Below are 20488 nucleotides of genomic sequence, written 5' to 3'. Positions count from 1 at the left end.
AGGCGATTTCGTCATTGCGTGAACATCAAAAAGTGTAATTGCACAAACCTGGGTGGTACTGCCTACCGCACACCTGGCTCGACGGTATAATCTAGTGGGACCACCATGGTTCAGTCTGTGGTGCACTAAACCCTCGTTAAACAACATATAACCGAGAGAGGAAGAATAAGGGGGAGGGGAGCAAGATCCCCACCCACCCCCTTGACCTCGGCCCCTGCACGTCAGGATTCAGATCTCACCTTATTTTCCTGCTTCTCCCCTCTGCCCCCTGGCTCCTGAGGCTCCAGGTGGGGTCCTCTGGCCTAGAAGAGGAAGCCTTGGGGTTTAGAGCTGGGGCTAGAGCCCTAGTCTCTTTTCTCTCTCTCCACCCAGCCTCTTGGGGAATACAAGGGAGCCTGCATTGTCTCACATTCATACTGGGGACAAGTGCTGAGCACAAGCCCCCTGTAATAATTCTAAGAGTTTGGCCAGAAAGTGGGCAACAGGTCTCTGGGGATGTCCTTCGCAGGGTGGACAGGGGCCCTGGGCAGCAACCCACAGCCGGGACCTCAGGGCATCCAGTAGGCGCTGTAGCCGTAAGACAGCAGTCCCCACGGTTGGGCCCTCCTCGAACCCAATCACAGACAGCTCCAGTCGGAAACAGCCTAGAGTCTCAGCAGGACACACCTGTGGGGACAGAGTGGCCTGGTGTCTCTGGCCCAGGGCCTGATCCTAAGTCCCCACCTGCAAGGGTTTGGACTTGTAGCCTGGGACTAGCCCCTTCACTTCTGAGCCTCAGTTTCTCATCTGTTAAATGGATCTCTGATGGATTCCTCCCGGCTGACAGTCACCCATAATGTATCTGTTTTAGTTGGTTCCTCAACGGCTTCTAAATGCGGATTGTGCTAGAACAAGATACTCTAATGCCATCTGCTGGACAAACACATTAAGGATGTGAAAAGAATCCTTGCGGAGGCATGATCCCCGGTCCCACCTTCCCATCCATACTGGGCGGGCCAGTCTGCCTCAAAGGAGCAGTGTGAAGAGTAAATACAGTAACAGACCTAAAGCGCCTGGACCAGTGCGCAATGTTTACCATATGTAAGCAGTAGCTGCATCATCTGTTGCTACTATGTGCCTGGCGCCTGTCTAGGTGTCTCCAGGCTGCCGGCTGGGTCAGGGCTGGACATTCAGACCGCCAGCTCCCCACTACTGAATGAATACTCTCTAAACTTCCCATTCACTAGGGAGCTAAGGAAATACTCACCGATAGGTCATCTGGGGTGTAGAGAGTGCCATCATTTTTGTTTCCCTAGGTTTTGGGGGTAGAGAAGAAAATTAGATCTTTGAGAGAGAGAGCCTTGACCTTTCCTCCAACAAGCTCCCCCCAACCCCCCCCCCAGCGCTACCCCCTCACTTAGCCAGCCTCAGCCTGCAGGCTTCCCCTCTTCCCTCCTCACCAGCATCTTCATGATAGCAATGAGGAAGTAGAAAGGCTCCTTCCGGCACATGGGTAGTCCTAGGCCCCCCAGGGGCCACACCAGCAGGAGGATGGTCCAGAGAGCCCACATGGGCCCCCTGTCCACCCCCAGGTATTCTCTGAACCCAGCCTGGAATCCTGGAAGATAGAGGCACGGAGAGAGGGAGCAAGTTGGAAGGCTGGAGTGGGTGAGGGGAACTGTCTCCTGTCCAGCTCCACTCAACCCAAAATGTACTCCAAGAGGAAGATGGCCACCCAGGGGAAAGGATGGCCTAGGTCAGAGGAACCCTATCACCAACCCATCCCCCCCACAAGGGAGATGCAGGACTGAGCAGGTGTATGAGGACTACCCCCAAGACTGTAGAGTAGGGCGCATGAGATTTTCTGCGTTGTTATGTTCCTCACTGGAAGATACCTGTGTGGGGCCTCATCTGTATCTGCAGGTGCCTGCTTGGGGGTCTTCTAGTTCTGTCTCAAGCATCTTGGTCTTCGTGCCTGCCTGTTCCTGTCTTTCTCTGAGAGCTGACCTCTCTGTGGCTTTTGTTTCCTGAGTCCATCTCTGACTGACCTGGTGTCTCTTATTTCTCCTCTTCTCTGTTGGTCCATTCTTTGTATTTCTTCTCCATCTGTGCCTGTCTCTCTCTTGCTGGGTCCCACCTGATCAGCCTCTGCTCCTTCTTCCCTCCCCCTTCGTCCCTTCCCCTTGGAAGCTGGACTCTGGGCAGAGGAGCCTCCCTCTGGCCCCAGACTCACCCACCAATCTCCACTTGGCCTCCACCCTCCAGCCACCACACCCCTTTGAACCTTTGACCTCAGACCCAGTGCTGTCAGAGAAACTGAGGCAACTGTAGCCTCTGCAGCCCAGAGAGAGCCGCTTCTGGCTAGAAGGGCGCATAATGAAGGGTTAGAGGGGAACCAGGGGGCACCCCCGCTCTAAAATTCCTCAGTTGCAGGTTTGGGGGGCTTTGAGATAGGGTGGAGCCTAGAAAGGATGATTTGAGGTATTCTGGAGAGAGGGGGATTCTAGGTAGGGACCCTGAAGGGGGGATTCTGAAGAGGGAGTCTCTGAGGAGTGTGGGATTCTTCTACGGAGTGTGGGATTCCAGAAGCAAATTCCAGAGGAGGCAGGTACTGAGAGGAGGAGGCTCTGAAGGGAAATTCTTGGGAAAGAAAGATTTTGAAGGGGACGCTGAAAGGAACATTTTCGTGAAAGGGGATTCTAGCGAGATGGATCTGGGACTGGTGGATTAGGGAGAGGGAAGTTCCGAAGGAGGGGACGTCCAGGGAGTAGTGGGTAAGAGGAGAGGAAAATCCTGGGGCCCATGATTCAGAGGGTAGGAGATGGGCCCTAGGGTGGAAGAGACCGAGGGGAAGAGGGCCTCTGGGTGGTCTCAGAAGAGGGGTGTGGGGGGTGGCCCTCTCTAAGAGGAGGATTATTGAAAGAGGAGATTCTAAAAGGAAGAAAATTCTGCTGAGAAGTAGACTCTGGGGGAGAGAACTTTTACAGCGGTGAGTTCCCGGGGGAGGATTCTGAGCCCTGAATCTGGGGATCCGGCCTCATTTCTCTTGGGGGTTCCCGACGGAAGATTCTGGTGGAGGGTTCTGGGGGGAGGGAGCCTAGCGCGGAGGAAGGGGGTAAGAGGAGCCCCTTTTGAGAGAGTAAGACCCCATTTTACAGTGTGGGGGGGGGGAGGAGAAGATCACTAAAGACCAGAATGCAAATAAAACCCGCGGTGACCAACGATGGCCGAGGATGCGACGAGCGGCGGCTCTCCCCTCCGTCAGCGCCGCAACACCCAGGCCCCGCCCCCTCGGCCAGGGAAGTCCCGCCCCCTGACTACCGCGAGAGCCGTAAAGCGCCGTGCGGGCGCGACGCAGGGCTCAGGGCGCCTGCGCAGTCCCTGGAAAACGGCCGCGGTGGCCCCGCGCCTTCCTTTTCCGGTGGCGGCGCCGCGCGGTGAGGAGCTCGCGTCTGGACCCGCAGCCATGCCGTCCAAGGGCCCCCTGCAGTCCGTGCAGGTCTTCGGACGCAAGGTGAGCTGGGCGCCCGCGGGGAGGGCCCGCGAGAGGCCGGGGTCTGGGAGAGGCCGATGGGCAGGAATCGGGGCGATCTGGGAACCGGACCTCACGTGGCCCCGCTGTCCCCCCTTGGCTTCCGCAGAAGACGGCCACCGCCGTGGCGCACTGCAAACGGGGCAACGGCCTCATCAAGGTGAACGGGCGGCCCTTGGAGATGATCGAGCCGCGCACGCTGCAGTACAAGGTGCTGGGACTGGGGACGGGCGTCTGGGTTGAGGGGAAAGTTCCAGAAGCGAGCGTGGAATTCGGGGCGCTCCTGGATTCCGTGTATTTGGAAGCTGAGCAGTTTGATATCAACAATGTGTTGTTTAGAAGCCGAGCTGGGGGCTGAAGAATTGGGCATTTGGAGAAAGAGCTGGGTTTGGGGGGGTTTAGGAAGATGCTGGAAAAAACCGCCAGGCGGAAGATGGGAAATGTGGAAGTTTTGAAAACTGGGATATTGGAAAACGGAGCAGCTGGGGACCGGATGGCAAGGGGATTTTTAGATGTTAATGCTGCCTGAGTTTTTGCAGTAAGCTAAGGGTTCGGGTGTCATGCTAAGCTTTACTCTCTGTCCTCACTCTGGAGCCTCTGTGACTGCAGGGAGCAGTGTTTTGTTACCCAGTACGTTGTGCCAAAGATGTCAGGGTCTCGGTGAGGATTGCAGACGCCCAGTGTGTATTAAAAATGTAGCAACAGAAATATCTGTTACCTTTGGCTGTGAGAGGGGCTCCCCTTCAGTTCTTTGGCTCAGAATGGGAAGGCAAGTAGCTTCATTTCTTTGCATTGGGCTGTTCGTCTGTAAAAAGGGGATAGTTTCTACTTTAAAAGCTGCCGTGAAGATGTTACATTCTCCGTGTAAGCTTTTGGGGCCAGAGTGAGAATGCATTTCTTTATTCTTAAAATCTGTTTAAAAGTGAAGAGTAAAACCATCTACACCACAGGAGTGGTTCACATTAACTTAGTGTTAGTGTCCGAGATCCCTTTGGGTAGCAGATCGTGGGTATTGCAGTGTCCTGTTAGTGGCCGTTGGTTTATTTGAAGGTGTCGTGTGTGCAGCCTATGTTAAGTGCTGGGGACAGTGCTCAGCACTGTTCTCAGACCCTTGTAGTCCCTGGACCCAATACCGAGTACTCCAGAGGCAGGCTGGGATGGCCTTTTGGGTGGAAAAAGGCTGAGTGGAAGGGTCAGGGCAGGCTTCTGGGAAGAGATCTGTGAGCTGGGAATTCAAGTAGTTTTTAAAAGTGTCCAGGTAGAGGAAGCACCTACAAAACAATCTCACGTTGGCCAGGGGACAGCCTGGCATCAGTTGTAGTTACGTTTTCTGAAACTGATGTGAAGGCCCAGAGGGGAGGTGGACAGCCCAAGAAATGCACCTGAGGTAGCCTGAGTGGCTTCTCACTGAGGCACAAGGGGCCAGCAGTCTGAGAAACAGTCTTAAGAGATGGGAATCTGAGGCCCAGGGAGGGGCACCCACAGGACAAGTCCTCTGCCCATGCATCTTCCCAGCCCCTCCTGTGTAGAGGGAGGGGCCTGCATGATTGCCCAACCCTTTACCACTTGGGCTTAGAGGCTGGTGGTGGCTGTGGGCCCCTTGGGAGCAAGGGAACATGGCTCAGACTTAACTGATGGTGTGATCTAAAGTCCTGCTGTCACCCTTGTTCCTCTAGCTGCTGGAGCCCGTTCTGCTTCTGGGCAAGGAGCGATTTGCTGGAGTGGATATCCGTGTCCGTGTGAAGGGTGGTGGTCATGTGGCCCAGATTTACGGTGAGTCGCTGGGCACATGGGTGTAGGTAGCTGAGAGCGTGTCCCTGGCTTGGGGCCTTCATGATGTTAATCGGCCCTTTGTGTGCCTCTGTCTTTACAGCCATCCGCCAGTCTATCTCCAAAGCTCTGGTGGCCTATTACCAGAAATGTGAGTCAGTGGTTCCTCCCTGGGGGCAGGGGAGTGGCGAGTATGGGACCCGCTGTGGCACTGAGCCTGAGAGAATAGAAGGGTACTTCTGCCATGGTTTTCTAAACCTCCCCATCTCTCATCCCCAGATGTAGATGAGGCCTCTAAGAAGGAGATCAAAGATATCCTCATCCAGTATGACCGGACCCTGCTGGTGGCTGATCCCCGTCGCTGTGAATCTAAGAAGTTCGGAGGCCCTGGAGCCCGTGCTCGCTACCAGAAATCCTACCGATAAACCCATTGTGAGGCTTGGGGTTCATCTTTATAATAAACAATGGTTGTTGGATTTTAAGGTTTCAAGGACTGCTGTGGTCTGTGGGAGTGGAGTATCTGACTAAGGAGAACGTGGGCAGTGCCCCCTGCTCCTATTCTGAATTGCCCTTTCCAGAAGCTGCTGCTCTGGGGTTAGTGTGAATGGGCGGGGCAAACAGGCCTGCCCTCGATGTCCCTGCCCCTCTCATGGTAGTCCCATGTGCAGCCACGATTGGGGTAGGCGGGGCCGTGTGGCGTGGCCTGGCCTGAGTTTGTCTGCCCATCCCTTTGCTACTGTTCCAATGACTTCTGGAACACAGTAAGTGAAGAGAAACAGCTTGGGTGGGCTTCGAGGATGATTAAGGGCCCGGCCTGATCAGGACATTATTTTTTTTTTTAAAGATTTATGTATTCAAGAACTGGGGTATAGGGCAGAGGTGAGAGAATTCACAAGAGACAGAGTGGGGAGCAGAACAGCAGATTGACTGAAATAACACTGCTGAGGGGAGCAGCGGGCAAGACAGGAGAGGTCTGCCGTGCCATATGGGTAGCTAGCTCCCTTGCAGGGGATCCGACTCAGGCTACAGTGGCTGGCGACAGCTTGATGGCTGAGACTTAACCTCCCCTGTACCACCAGGGAGGCCCCTGATCAGGCAAGTTTTTTACTGTCAATCTGTAATGGCAGTGATTGAGGTGGGGGGGCCTGTAACCCCTATGGGGGTAGGAGTTCCCTTGACTGTCTTCATCCTTTAAGATGGCAACTGCCTCCCAGGGAATGACCCTCCTTACGGTGGGTGCCAGTGCTGCAGGACGTGTAACGTGGGTCAAGATAACCAGCTCACCTGTTGTGCCTGCTGGCTAAAGGCGAACGCACAGTGAACTCTCGCTACGCTGGACTGCGCAGGTGGTGAATGTTTCCACCAGCAAGAATGCTGGTGGGATGCCGGTGTGCAGAGGCAGTGCCTAGGAGTCCTGTGTTGCCTGTGGATTAAGTTGGCTTTGGTTGTCCTCCATCTGTGTGGGAAGCTGGTGCACTTTATTGACTGGGAGAGGCATCTGCCTCCATACCAGGCTTTGCAGCTGCAGCCGACCTGGGTATCTCAACTGTCTGCCCCCAGGTGGGGTCCCACACCTAACCCAATGTGGGGGTGCAGGAGAAGACTATACATATGGGCATCAACTGAAACCTTCTCAATTCACTTTATAAAAGGAACTTGGAATTGCACCTCTCTGGTGGTGCAGGGGTTACGTCTCTGCTATGAAGCTGACACCAGTCACTGCTGGGCATGAGTTAGATCCCCAACCCCTGGCCAGCGAGCTGACCCACATGGCGCAGCAGACCTTTCCTGACTCACCCACTGCTCCCCTCAGCAGTGGACTTCAATAGATCTGCCTGTTCTGTTCCCCACTCTGTCTCTGGTGAATCCTCTCACTCCCCTCACCCCCACACCTCTGGCTACACCCCAGTTCTTATATGTATAAATAAAAATAAATCTTTAAAAAAAAAAAAACCTGGAATTGACCCTCCACTCTACATAGCTCTGCACTAGCCAGTTCTGTGGCCACACGAGGCCCCTGAGCTGGGCTGCAGAGGCAGGGACACTGGCATGGTTGAGGACAGTTCTGGGGAGACACAAATCAAGTGCTGCTTCCAGATGGACAGCGGGGGATGGGTGGGGGATTATTGGAGCACCATGTAGGGGCCAGTCCAGTCCTTGAACAAACCTCCACGACCTCCTGTGAGGCTGGTAGCAGGAGGGGGCTCAAGTAACGGATGACAAACAGCCTAGTGGCAGAATAAACCAGCTCATCGCACTTTATCTTGGAGCTGGTGTTAACTGGGTTCAGCTGGCATTTATCTCAGCCTCCCAGAGGTGGCTGAGAAGACTGGGCTGCCTGTTGGAGCGCTGTGGTTCTAAGGACTGAGCTGACCACTGACAAGCTGGCAACAGCACAAAAGTTCCTGGGAGGCTCCTCTGCTGGGGGCAGAAGTAGGAAGTGGGCTGGGAATTCTGGGGCAGGTACCTGGAGGAGGGCTGAGGCTGGCCTGTGCCCGAGGCTTTTCCACAGGGTCCAAAGACCCCCTTGTTGTACTCCTGGCCTCCCTCCCAGATGCACAGCTGGGATGCATCTGGAGAGGCAGAAAGGGCTTGCCTTCCCTGCTCCAGGCCTTGCAGCAGACAGCCCCCCTCCTCCCTCCCCTGCCGCCTCCTCGAATACCGGGAATTCCGGCGCGCTGCTGGAAGCCCAGGCCAGGCTGGGAACTTTCCTTCAGCTGGGAATGTGCAGCTGGGAGGTGGAGGAGGGGAGGGCTGGCTTCAGTCCTGACCGTGGGGAGGCTGCAGTGGAGCAGGCCTAGGAGGCCTACTCAGCCCGGGCCCTGGGGCACCGCACAGTGTAATCATTCAAACCCAGAGGTCAGTGGCTCCCATTGATTGAGCCAGGCCTCATCCTGGCTACCTGACTCTGCTAACCTTCAGTTCCCTAAAGCCCTGGGAGCAGCAGGCTGCCAGCCCCACCTGCAGGGGGCGGTGTTCCCTGCTGTACCCTCACTGAGGACCTAGCACAAGACCAAGAGAACTCTGGCTTCCGCGAGGCTGGAGTCTAGTTCCAGCGCTGGCCCTTCTACATTAGGGCTAAGGGCCCTAATCCCTTAGCCTCTCCGTGCCTCAGTTTCCCCAGCTCTAAACCCCCCCCCTCATTTGCCTTTTAGGGCTGTTATGAAGATGCTGCACTGAGCTCACACAAAGTGACTAATGCCTGTGGTATGCACTCAGTACCCAATAAATCTGGGGCTTTTTTGCTGTTGTTGGCCGACTGTTAAAACTTCAGATTCCTAGGCTCCTGCCCTGGAGACTGATTCAGTAGACCGATTCGGAAACCGGGCCCTGTGATTTTAGCAACGCCCCCAGTGAGTCAGAGGTTCAGACACTTGACAGTGAGAGGTTACTACTCACTGAATCTTCCCGATCCCAGGTGGCAGGTACTGTTCTCACTTTACAGATGACAAGACCCAGTCTCAGGGAGGTAACACACCAGGTAACTAGAAAATTCAGGCGTTGAGTTCAGCCATGACACTGGTGCCTCAGACAATTCTAGGGAAGATTAAATAAGACAATGCACTAAAAGCACGAGAGGTTTTTGATGAAAGCAGCTCATGTTACCGCGGCTAACGGTGTCTCTCATGGGAGGTTACCACTGCCGGGAGGGGGCAGAAGAATCCTAATATAAAGGCCTTCTATGTCTACAACCTGAATTCTTTTTTGGGGGGGTGGGAGGAGGAGCACAGTGAAGCACTGTAGAGGCCCCAAACTAGAAAGGCAATAAAGGGATCAGATGTATGTGAGTGGGCACTGAATTAGAATATTCATGAGGGTGGGGGTGGGGAGTGGTTACCAAGAGAACTTTGCTGAGTCCCAAACCCAATCTGCCCTGGTGTTAGAACTGTTCTGTAGTATCGAGACCCCCCAAAAAAAGGACCTCCCTAGTGGTGCAAGGGGTTAAGCACAACACTGTGAGGCTATCCGCAGTCTCTGCAGCATGAGTTCGATCCCTGGCGCAGCAGACCTCTCCTGTCTCTCCTGCTGCTCCGCTTAGCAGTGTATTTTAGTCAGTCTGCCTGTTCCTCACTCTGGTGAATCCTCTCACCCCCCCACCCCCGGCCTGTACCCCAGTTCTTGTGTACATAAAGAAATAAACCTTTAAAAAAAAAAAAGGCCCAGAAAAAAACAACTGAGGATGGGTCCCGAGCTATTCAAATGGTTGGCTGATCATCCACCATGTGCTCTGGGTGGGTGAGTGGGGAGATGGCCCAGCAAAGAAGCTGATGATTGGATGAACAGGCAGAGACAGAACATGGAGGGCTGGATAGACAGGGCTGGATGGAGAAGATGGACAGGTGGGATAATGGATGAGCGGACTGATGGAAGAAGGGAGGCTGGGTGAGGAGCAGGAAGGTGGACGGATGACGAAAAGGAGAGAGATGGTTAAATACAAGGCGTATAGGTGGGACGATTGACTGGAAGACAGATCGGGAGACAGACAGCTGGGTGGACAGAAGTAAAGGTGGCTGGGCAGCTGATAACTGGCCAGGGAGGGACAGATAAGCTGGATAAACTGCCAAAAGAATGGGGACCTAAGGTTCTACTCGAAACAAAACGCGTTAACTTTCCTGGTTAGCATCAAGCACTATAAATCCTCTGAAGTCACACACCGAATTATACTGCGCCCATCCACTACGTTTTAAAAATGAGAGTCCCCCAATTTCCAGCACCACTGATTCAAGCTGCCAGACCTTCCCGTTCGTCTTCCGCCACCCCCCACTGTCTCCGCAATGGGAAATGACACGTAATTTCTCGATATTAATAAAGTATTAATGACATCCCCATTCCCCATCCTGGCGGCATTTAAGGAATAAGGGTCCTTTACCAAAGCAGATTCCAGGAGTTGCAAAGCTGCAGCAATTTTTAGACCCGTGGTCAGTGCCTGGACTTCTGGGTGAAGTTCTGAGGGTCTGTGGCATCTGGTTACAGTCCTTGCTTTCCAAGAAACCCGACATCCTGGTTCACATGTGGAAGGGGGGCGCATCGGGAGCCCCCTGGGCCCGGCGAAGGCCCACAGATTCCTGGGAGGGGGCCAAGAGAGCAGGATGGTTCAAGCGGACCTGGGCCTTGGCTGGCCGAAGCCGCCCCCCGCCCCCTACCTGGATGTTGACTGTGGTGGCGTAGCTGAGCCGCCGGGCCGGGGCCGGAGGGGGCTGGGGTTGGGGTGGTGGTGAAGGTGCCCGTGACGTGGGGGCAGAGGAGGACCAGGGGCCGCGGGAGGCCGGGGGGGCGTCTCCCCCAGCCCCTTGCCGCCTCGCCAGGCTCTGGCTGATATACGAGGCTGCCAGGTACCTCGAGAGGGCAGCAGCATTGGGGCCCAGGAGCTGACGGGTGGGAAGCGGGGGACTATGAGGTGGGGTCAAGTCTGAAGACTCTGACCTGGCAACACGTGCGACCGAGTGGCCTGCTGGCTTGGACACAACCACGGCTGTGTGACCTTGGAGGGGGAACGGGCCCTGGGGGTCCTGAGAGACTCCTTGCTCAGGCACAGGTGTGGCAGCCACAGCATGGATGTTTGCAAGGCCCTGCTCCTGCAGCAAAGGTGCAGCAGGGGTGGCCTGGAGGTACGTGAGGCCTCTCTCCTCGGGCAAAGGTGAGAGGGCTGGAACCCGGATGTCCGTGAGGTCTTGCGGCTGGGGCAAAGGCACAGCAGCTGGAACCTGACCATCTGGCAGGTCTGGGGGCAAAGATGGCGGTGTGCTGGCTATGATCTGACAGTTCAGGTGGCCTCCGTGCGCAAGTGAAGGTGAGGTACCCAGAACCCGAGTGTTGGGGGGCTCTTGTTGCAGGGGCGGTGAGCTGTTGGTTGGGATCAGATGGTCCAGGCTGCTTCCAGGCCCAAGCAGAGGCTTCGTGTGGGGCTTGCAGACCTTGGCCGGAAACTGAACATCTTCGCAGCCTTCTGGCTCAGTTTGTTGGGTGCTGGCTGGGCTCTGGCTGTCTAGGTGGCCATGCTGCTGGGGCACAGGAGTGGTGGCTACAACGAGGGCGGCAGAACCACTTTCCGGCTTGGGAGAAGCTGGTGTGGCCGGAACCTGGATGTCCACGGGGGAGCCTCGCTCAGGAAAAATGGTGGCCGACGGGTCCAAGCCGTGACCATGCTCGGGCAGGGGACTGGGATCTGGATCGTGGACTGGCAGGTGGCCTTCTTGATCAGGCAAAGTGGAAAGAGCTGGAACGTGGATGTCTGGCGGGTCTTCCCGCTCTGGCAAAGATGTGGGGGCTGGAACCGGGATGTTCCAGAGGCTGCCTTGCTCAGGCAAGGGGGGAGCAGCTGGAACTGGGATGCCCAGATGATCTGGCTCCGGTAAACGTGAAACATGCAGACCCTGGCCATCCACGCGTTCTGCCTGCTTAGACAGAGGTGTAGCAGCTTGCACTCGGGCAGCAGGGCCCAGGGGGACTGATTCCTGGGTATAGGTCAATGGGAAGGCCAGCTCACATACCAGCACGTGTCCAAAGGCAGGCAGGGGCCCTGTGTGCAAAGAAAGGAGAGGGAGTCAGGACCGGTGCCCCACCGTTGGGCCCTCTGCAAACCACACGTCTGTACTTTACCTGGCTCGGCCCGCTCACAGGGCTGGCAGGGGGGCAGCTGGGGCTGGGCCAGAGCCCGTGGCCGGCGGCGGGGGGCATTGGTCGAGGCCCGGGTCTCGGCCCGCTGCATCTGCTGGATCCGCTCGCTGTAAAGTCGGGCCAACTCTCGCACTCGGGACGCTGCCCTCTCCGAACTCTGGGCTCCGGCCTTCCCGCTCCTGCTGCCTTCTCCCAGATCAGAATCTTCTAGGATGAGCAGGGGCTCTGGGAAACCTGGCCGGGCTAGCTGCCCCTGCTCCAAAGCCTGCCAGGCGCTCCGAATTTCTGAGCAAGAACGGAATTCCAGCTCCTCCGGGAATCCCTGATCTGGGGTGACACCCGGGGGCTGGAAATCTGGAAATGATACCCCTTCTTCCTCCTCCTCCTCCTGCCCTGCTCTGCTTCCTAAAGGGGGCGCTCCCAGCTTTCCAGAGCTGCTTCCAGGGAACAGTTCTCTCCTGGGGGCCAGAGCCTCATCTGGCCCCTGCAGAGGCCCCTGTAGCCAGGAGTCCCCGGGCAGGGCGGGAGCACTGCAGAGGCCAGGAATGTCAGGAACACTGCCTATGGCTGGAAGGCAGGGTATTTCAAAAACACTGGGAATGTCGGAGAGACTGGGAAGGTGGGGAATTTGGGGAATTTCAGGAAGGTTGGGCACATCAGGAATTGTGGGAAGGCCGGGAATGTCGGGCATTTCAGCTGCACTGGAACCGTCAAGGCCCTCGAGGACATGGAGCGGAGACGGCCCCCGTTCGTCCACCTCCTTCTCCTCCTCTTCCTCTTCCGAAGAGTCCCGGCTGGGCAGGGCTTGGAATGCGAGGGTTTCGCGGTGGCCTGGCATCTGGGCGTCTCCGGGGAACTTGGGAATGTCGCAGGGGGGTGGCTGGAGTGAGCACTGGGAAAATGCCAGGGGTCTCGGCGTGGGTGGGCCCACCTGCCCCCGCACTGTGCCCAGGCCGAGCGCCCCAAGGACACGGTGATGGGATAATCGACTCACCCCCGGATCCCGGAGGCCTCTTTGGTTCAGCAGTTCCAGGATTTCTTCAGTGATTGAGGTCCCAGAAGGCTCCAGCGTGGGGGGTCCAGTGTCCTCCAGGTCCTCCGGGGGGCCAGGGGCTGGAACTGGTGGCTGAGGCTCTAAGGGGGGGTAGAGCTCCCCCTCACTGCCAGCATGCTATGAGCAAGGAACGAGGAAGTGAAGGCCCGGACTGCCCACCCTCGCCCCTTTCTCCCAGGCCCAGCCCCCAACTCCCTCAGATGGAGAAACCCAATGCCAGGCCCGCTTCTTATTCAGATGTGGGACTCTGAACTCAAGCTCCCTCCTCCCTCAGACCCAGAGGTCCAGGGCCACAGAACCTGCCCCACGGTTTCTCTTACCTTAAGTCTGGGCTTAGCTGGGGGTGGAGAGATGAGAGCGAGAAAAGAGAGAGAGGTGGAGGCAAGTGTTACTCCTGTAACAGACGAGCTGCCGTTACCCCTCCCCCGTGCACGCCCATGGGGAGATACAGCCACAAAGACAGACCAGGTTGGGCTGGGGTGTCACTTACAGTTTTGGGGAAGCACGACAAAAGGGTCTTTCACAGGCTCTGGGGGGAGGACACAGTGATGTCAGGGCCCAGCTCCCCCGAGACCTCTGGGTCGCCCCTGGTGCTGGGTACTCACCCGACTGTCTGCGGCTACGGCGGGTGGCAGGGCCTGGAGACGGTGCTGCAGGAGACAAGTCAGAACCCCTTCATGAGGCCCGCTCCAGGCTCCCGGAGGAAGGAGGGGGTGCCAGAACACAAGGCCCCATCTCCTTTACCTGTGTTCCTCCGTCCAGGAGTAAAACTCCTAGCATCTCGAGGTTGGGGAGACCCAAGTGGGGGTGTCAGGGGCTCTGGGGCATTTTTACTTTTAGGAGCACCTGCAGGGAAAAACTTGGTGGTAATAAGCTACTTTTATTTATTTATTTAACTTTTTTTTTTAAGACTTATTTATTTTATTTATACAAGCACTGGACACAGTCAGAAGCGCGGGCGGGTGAGAGAATCCACCAGAGCCAGAGCGGGGAGCAGAGCAGGCAGAAGGACCGAAGTACACTGCTGAGGGGAGCAGCGGGCGGCAGGAGAGGTCTGCGCGCCATGCGGGACCCTCCTCCGGTGGCCGGGGAGCAGCCGGGGATCGAACCCGCGCCGCAGAGGCTGTGGGCAGCTTCAAAACCCAGTGCTCAACCGCTGCGCCACCGGGGAGGCCCTAAGCTACTTTTACACGGAAGTAATTCCTCTACACGCTATCCTCCAACCCCAGGCCCCAACTCACTGTGCAGGCTGTTTTCAAGGAGAACTTGTTTTGCCTGGAAGAGATGAGCATGGGAGTTGAGAAGGCAGGTCGGCACCCCAGTCACCGTCCCACAAATGGCTGCTGCTACAGGTCAGGTGCTTTATATGGTTGATGATAATAAACCCTCACACCACAGCCCTATGAAATTGGTGCTATTATTCTTCCAGAAGAAAAAACCGAGGCCAGAGAGATTAAGTTACCTACCCAAAGTCAGAAAGCAGGGACATGGCAAAGCTGGGATTCAAACCCAAGTCTCACTTTAAGTATCCTATGTCCCAGTCTGACACGGCACTTAGGGTCTCTCCAGTGCAATGGGGGGTGTGCAGGGCTGTCTCCAGCATTCCCAGGGCCCCCAGCTATGGCAGGAGCTGTACCTTGGCAGGAAAGGAGGCAGGATGGTTCTCAGAGAAGAGGCGCTGGAGATAGTGAATCCACAGCCTCTTCTCTTCTTGGTTCTTGGCCTGGGGGTGGGTGAGGTTGGAGCTGGAGCCAGGTTTGAGGTCTGGGGGGAAGCCCCGCCCACCAGCCCTACCCTGTGCTCACCTGCAGCAGGTGCCTGTGCTTGGGTATGGTCAGATCAGACACCTTGAACCCTAGAGGGTCTCGAGGATTCTCACTCACGCTCAGGTTACAGCACTGGATGAGAAGTGAGTGGGTTGGGGGAGAAGAGAGCAGAGCCCTTAGGCTCAGCTATGTATCCCTGTATATATCTGGGTGTCCCTCCCGCTAGAAAAACGGGCCCCACAAGTTGCAGGGTGGAGCCCTTTCCCTCTGCTGACTTCCCACCAGGCTGGGCTCAACTCTAACCACCAGTCCCTCCCCACCCTGGTGGGAAAATCCAGGCCCTGCCCCCACCAACCCCCGCTGGCTCCACCCCTTCTCATTAAACCTTGCTTCTGTCCTCGGATTCAAGAAAACCTAAACCCATTTAAGGGGGTCCTTGCAGACACCGCCGACCCCCAGCCACCCCTCCGCGTATACAGGTACAGATGCGTAGAATAGACCTTGCAGGTAACATTCTGCCCCATCCCCATCCCCGAACTCACAAAGATGTGGCCCTTGTAGGTGTATTCGGGGCCCCGGCGCTTGGCCACCAGCAGCATCCGTGAGAAGAGGAAGAGCAGCCGCTCACCCCCGCGGAGTCGGGGGCCGCCACCTCCACCACCTCGGAACGCACCCTCCAGCACCAGCTCCCCAAAAGCACTGAGCTCCGGGCCAGCCCAGCCGCCTAGCCGCCGCTGCACTTCCTGCAGGAAGGACCCCAGCAGGCACATCGGGCACAGAGCAAGACAGGTGGGTGGCATGGGGCGGGTGTGTGTGCGTGTCAGTAACCAGGCACTGTCCACGCACCCCTTTCAAGGCTCTCTCTCTGAAGTACTGACGGCCCACCCCACCCCCACCAGGAAGGCCCTGTGCCCGCTCCCTCCAGCCAGCCAGCCCCAGCCCACCCGGGGTCACCTGCAGGCGCGCAGCATGCTCCTGCTTGCGCTTCATGTCGTTGATGTACCAGGCCACCGCCGTCATGGACACGATGGCCTCCTCTACCATCTCACGGCCCCCAGTGCCTGGGCCCTCTGCCCAGTGCTTGCCTAACTCCTGCCAGTCAGTCACCAGGCACCCAGGCCGAGGATGGGGAGGAAGAACAATAAAGAGACAGAAAAGCACAAAGGTGAGGCAGAAACGGAGACAAGAAACGAAGCAACAGGCAAAGATGCAAACCAGCCGGTGCTGACCCCCACCCTCAGCAGCACCCGACCCCAAGCCTGGCCCACTTCTGGAGACCAGATGCCTCTCCGGGCCTTGCCCTGCCTGTGGTGGGTCCACCCTCCACATGCACCACCAGATGACCGATGGGCAGGACCCTGCCTTCCCCACGCACCCCCGGGGCTGCGGCTGACCTGCAGCAGCAGATGGTACTTGAGGATACGCTGGACGGGTTTCAGCAGGAAGCTCTGCAGGGGCAGCGAGTGCTGGAGCTGGGCCTGGCGCTTCTGCAGCCACAGCGCTGCTGGCGGGGACAGGGAGAGCTCCCGGAGGAGGGCCAGGGAGCTGGGGGCACAGCACCGGTCAGGGGCACTGGCAGCTCCGGTGGGCACGAGTGGGCGGGGAAGGGTTGGGTTTGGGGAGGGTCAGGGGTAGGTTCGGGAGGAGTGAGTTACTGTCCCAGTCTGGCAGGAGTTAGGTGGGTTGGGGAAGGAGGAGACAGGCTGGGATGTCAGCTCGTGGGCACGGCCGGGGTGCCGTGCCCCTCACCTCGGGTAGTTCATGCAGTACCAGGTGTAGATGTCAAAATCCTCACTCTGCAAGTGAGACGGGAGTCAGGGGAACCTCCCCATGAAGTCCCTCCTGCCTAGCACAGGCCAACTCCCCTCCCTTACCCAACCCCACCCTGGGCAGGGTGACCCCTTCGATCTGACTCACCCTCTGCACGAAGCACTCAGCAATGCCCCCCGCGCTGCTGCTGCCCTCCAGGTCCTCCAGGAGCTCACTTTGGGGGAAAAGGGGAAGGGTGAGGCCGGCCGGGCCCCACAGGCCCCCAGGGTAGGATCCCAGGGGGCAGATATCCCAGTCCTTGGAACTGGCAGCTTGGTGGCTGCGAGGTGCTCAAGCGGGGGTCTCTGATCGCTATGTGGAAGATGGCAACCTGCTCACACCTTGTCCTTGGACAGCTGAGATCTCATCACAGCTGGCGTGAGTCTGAGGGCCTTGGCTGCACGACCCAGCCAGGTATCAAAACTCTCGAAGCAGCGACGATCTTAAGATCCTACAATCTTATCTTGACTCCCAGGCCTCCCGTGGTATCTTAAGACCTCGTGGAGACAGCCAGAGAGGTGGTGAACCCCAGACCCTGGCGCCCTCCGCACTAGAGGGCCATCCATGCTGGTCTGTCAGGGACTCGGTTTTCCCAGGACAGGTGGGTTGCACAAAGGTTTGTTCGCGCGGTCCTCGGGTTCATCAAGGTCCAAGACCTGACAGCCCTCGGATCCCATCCTGATGCCTGGCCTGCCCCAGTATTTGGACCTCATCCGGGTCCTCGGGCTCCCCCGCATCATGATCCCTGCCCAATGTCACCCAACTCCAGGTACCTGCCTGGATGGAGCACTGTGGCGCCCCAAGGTTTGAGTCAGGACATTGCCTGCCTCCCACCCCCAACAGTCAGCGCCCCTGCCATCCAATTAGCCTCTGACCTGCTGAAGTCATAGATGTCCTCGATGTTGGCAAACAGCGTGCCCACCTGCTCCGCACTCAGTCCCAGGACCCCACCATCCAGCAAAGGGCCCAGGTAGTCCTGTGGGGATGACAGGGGTTTCAGGGGGAGAGGGACTGGCCTGGATTCCCAGTTCGCTCAGGCGCCCCAGCCTCACCTCCACGATGCTGCGGAGGTCCCGGACATAGGCCCGCTCTGTCTCCACAATTTCACGGGCTACACGCTCCAGCCTCGAGGGTTTCGCCGAACTCTGGGTCCCCATGGGTGACAGATGCAGGCGAATGGGGGGCCCTGGAAGGGGCTCTGGCCTGGAGGCTGAGCAGGCTGGGGTGGGCCCTGGGGCCGGGTCCCCCTCAGAGCCCACCGTGCTCAGGGATGTGGAGCTCCCAGAACCTCGGGGGGAGGCCATGGCAGGGGTAGTGGGGGCTGCTGCGGGTGTGGAGTAGGAGGTCAGTGGGTCTCTCCAACTGGGGGAGTGCTCTCAGCCCCCACACTCATTCACACCTGGTCAACATCTTCCCCAATGCGCTGCGCTGATCCAATCCTGTCCTCTCCCATCAGGCTCCTCTCAGCTTTTGGCCTCTAATCCACCTCGATGCATCAGCCTGGGAGATCTTTTTATCAATTTGTCCATCTGACTGTTACTCCCCTGAGTATAAGCCCTTTGTGCCCTCAGGAAGAGTCCAGAGGCCCCTGTGCAACAGTGCCAGTAGACACGGTCCAGCGGCTTCTTCCCCCAGGCCATTCTAGAGTGAATGCCCCTCGACTTTTTTCAGTCGCTTAAATAAGCAAAGCAGCCTCCTCTCCCCTCTGTGTCTTTGCACACACTGTTCCCTATGTGCGGACCAGTTTTCCTTTCCTTTTCCAGCTCACTCCTCGGCATCTTTCATTTCGCAGCAGAGATGTCCCCTCCTCCAGGAAGCCTTCCTTGACCTCCCAGACTGGGTTCCCACTGTCCCCTGGGCTTTCCCTATTCTAGTCCTGAGCACTCTGCTCTGGCACCCCCCTCTCAGGACAGTCAACTTCTGGGGTAGTCTCCCCCACCAAATTTGGAGTTCTGGGGGGGAACATCTGGGCTATGTGGATCATCCAACCTTGCCAGCATCGCCCAGCCTCAAAAGGAGGGGGAATGTCCAGCAGGCCCCACCCCTCCCGTGCAAGCTCACCTGTGCGAATGTCACACCCAGCAGCACAGTCACACACTTCACCTCCGCGGGCACGCCCAAGGCTGGGGCTGGCTTTGCACTGGCTCCGTCCGAGGGCTCCCTCGGGCATGACTGGAGGGCTCCTCAGCGGTCTGCAAAGACTCCGGGCTTGGGTATCAGGACCCTTCACAGATCGGGGGCCGAGAATTAGAAGTGTGGGCTAGGTCTAGGGAGGACCCCCCGCCCCCGAGTTGCTGAGGAAGGAGACAGGAGCAAAGTGGCAGAAAAGGGGAGCCGGAGGACGAAAGAGAACGTAGAGGAAGGGACGGGAAGGCCGAGACAAAGAGTGGCGAGCGCCCGAGCGCAGAAGCCGGGCGTCTGGTCCGTCCGGGGCCGGAGGCGCAGGAGCCTGGGAACGCTCGGTCTCCGCTGGAAAGAGGGTGAGGGGCAGGGCTGGGAAAAGCCGTGGGCGGGAGGCCGCGGGGTCCCAGGGGAGGGCGGAGGAGGCTGGGGGACCGGATGCCAGGGTCCCGCGGCAGGCGCCCTCCCCCGCCGAGGGCTGCGAGTTGGGGCGCTGGCCCCGAGCCGTAGGCGCCCCGCTCCGACCCGCCCCTCCCTCCGAGACCCGCTCGCGGTCCGCGGCGCCCCAGGCGCCCCTCAACCCACCGGCCCCGGGCTCCCGCCGCGCCTCGGCTCGCCCCCCGCCGGCACGCCCCCTCATTGTTCAGCGGCGGCGGCGCCGCCCCCTCCCCCAGCCCGAGGGGCCCCTAGTTTCCCTCCTCACCTCCCAGGGAGCCTCCAGCCCCGGTCGGTCGAGGCAGCCGGGTTCCTACTCGACTTTAGCTCGACCCCCGGGGAGGCGCGGAGCCGGGACTCGGGGCGCTACAGGTCAGGGGCGTGAACTTCGGGGCTCCGAGGTGCCGGGAGCCAGAATCTGGGGTCTGTCGAAGCATGGGGTACAGCGGTCGGAATTTCTGGGTCCTCTTAATGGGGAGTGCTGCTCCCGCGTCTCAGATGTGGAAACTGGGGGCCGGAGTTCTCGAGTCTTCCCGAGAGGGCCGTGGGGGGCCGGACTCGACTCCCGCTAACTCGGGGGGCAGGGGCGAACTACCTCCAGAAGGGAGCGCAGGGCAGCCCCAAATTCCTGGACCCCCTCGAGGCGGTGGGCACCTCGGCCCTAAACCAACGGGCTCGGGCACCAGGAGTCCGCGCTCCAGGTCCCTCCGCCCCGGGAGTCTTCCCGCGACTTTCTGGGGGCCCCCGGGGGGTCTCCGGTCTGGGGTGCCGATTTCCTCAAAGCCGGTTTCTTCGAGCTGGAGGCGCTCGGCTTTCAGGGTCTCCGGGGCCGAAGCCCCAGACTCCCGGCTCCTCCAGGAGGGGGCGCAGGGCACCTGGATATCTGGGGTCCGCTCGCTTGGACTTCGGGTCTCTCAGAACGGGGTGCGGAAGTTCGGGACGCCGCAGACCGCGCCTGCGGGCCTCCGTGGCCCCGGGGTGGGCAGCTCCGGGGTCCCGCGGCGCCACAGCCGCGACGGGCGAGTCTGTCCCAGCTGAGGGGCGGGGGGCGGGCGCCAGGGGCTTCCCCTCCCCCTCCCAGCCGCCCGGGCTCACATCCTGTTCCCGCCCGCGGGGGGGAGGGGCCGCCTTCCGGCCGCCCGCCAGCGAGGGGTTAAGACCCCGCCCACTCCGCCCCGCCGGGATTTGAATATTCATGAGGGCGGGGCCCAGGCTGGCGACACCGCCAACATTCCACATGCCTCGTGGACTTTTCCCTTTTGCAGCGGGAGCCGCGGAGCCGTGAGAATCCGGAACTCGTAGCGCACTTTCCCCCGCTGACCAACCACAAGGTTGCTGCTCGCATATGTAATGGGAGGCGGGGCTGTCCGGCGGGGGTCACGTGGTCAGAAATGACTGAAGGAT

The 20488-nt window shown here is 58.6% G+C and overlaps 2 protein-coding genes across 12 annotated transcripts; one reads left to right on the top strand and one right to left on the bottom strand.

Annotated features, from left to right (window-relative positions):
* The first annotated feature begins 3381 nt into the window (after positions 1-3381).
* RPS16 (ribosomal protein S16) lies at positions 3382-5771 on the top strand. The gene is made up of 5 exons (XM_037516545.2): positions 3382-3493; positions 3621-3722; positions 5188-5284; positions 5385-5432; positions 5561-5771. Exons 1-5 carry the CDS (start codon positions 3446-3448, stop codon positions 5704-5706), a joined length of 441 nt encoding a protein of 146 aa, XP_037372442.1. The 5' UTR covers positions 3382-3445; the 3' UTR covers positions 5707-5771.
* On the bottom strand, positions 4277-20089 carry PLEKHG2 (pleckstrin homology and RhoGEF domain containing G2). Of its 11 annotated transcripts, XR_005126127.2 has the most exons (23): positions 19353-20089; positions 18590-18997; positions 17581-17852; positions 17404-17504; positions 16637-16703; positions 16469-16515; positions 16114-16264; positions 15674-15811; positions 15262-15462; positions 14759-14851; positions 14590-14676; positions 14195-14228; positions 13698-13799; positions 13559-13603; positions 13444-13482; positions 13274-13290; positions 12894-13070; positions 11882-12791; positions 10706-11801; positions 10152-10347; positions 8681-8818; positions 6566-6704; positions 4300-4316 (listed from the first exon to the last, which is right to left on the bottom strand). XR_005126127.2 is itself a non-coding variant. In XM_037516544.2 (21 exons), the coding sequence occupies exons 2-21, from the start codon at positions 18696-18698 to the stop codon at positions 8789-8791; spliced, it is 3912 nt and encodes a 1303-aa protein (XP_037372441.1). In that variant the 5' UTR covers positions 18699-18997; positions 19353-20089; the 3' UTR covers positions 7936-8788. The 11 variants fall into 11 exon arrangements, 8 of the variants coding, with proteins under 8 accessions (XP_037372441.1, XP_054553150.1, XP_037372437.1 ...); XR_005126128.2 differs by lacking the exon at positions 6566-6704 and having other exon boundaries at positions 4277-4316; XR_005126126.2 differs by lacking the exon at positions 4300-4316 and having other exon boundaries at positions 4390-6704.
* Positions 20090-20488: the final 399 nt, after the last annotated feature.

The sequence above is a fragment of the Talpa occidentalis genome, unplaced genomic scaffold (genome assembly GCF_014898055.3).
Source record: "Talpa occidentalis isolate TD23 unplaced genomic scaffold, MPIMG_talOcc4v2.1 talOcc4.17, whole genome shotgun sequence".
Classification (NCBI taxonomy): domain Eukaryota; kingdom Metazoa; phylum Chordata; class Mammalia; order Eulipotyphla; family Talpidae; genus Talpa; species Talpa occidentalis.
The sequence above is the reverse complement of the archived record's forward strand: the minus strand, read 5'-3'. Positions and strand labels throughout refer to the sequence as shown.

Coding starts and splice junctions, on each gene's coding strand:
- RPS16 (XM_037516545.2), top strand. CDS start 3,446: ATGCCGTCCAAGGGCCCCCTGCAGTCCGTGCAGGTCTTCGGACGCAAG. Junction 3,723..5,187: donor CGCGCACGCTGCAGTACAAG/GTGCTGGGACTG, acceptor TTGTTCCTCTAG/CTGCTGGAGCCCGTTCTGCT. Junction 5,285..5,384: donor TCATGTGGCCCAGATTTACG/GTGAGTCGCTGG, acceptor CTGTCTTTACAG/CCATCCGCCAGTCTATCTCC.
- PLEKHG2 (XM_037516538.1), bottom strand. CDS start 18,698: ATGCCCGAGGGAGCCCTCGGACGGAGCCAGTGCAAAGCCAGCCCCAGC. Junction 12,792..12,893: donor GAGGCCTCCGGGATCCGGGG/GTGAGTCGATTA, acceptor GCATTTTCCCAG/TGCTCACTCCAGCCACCCCC. Junction 11,802..11,881: donor CTGTGAGCGGGCCGAGCCAG/GTAAAGTACAGA, acceptor CTTTGCACACAG/GGCCCCTGCCTGCCTTTGGA.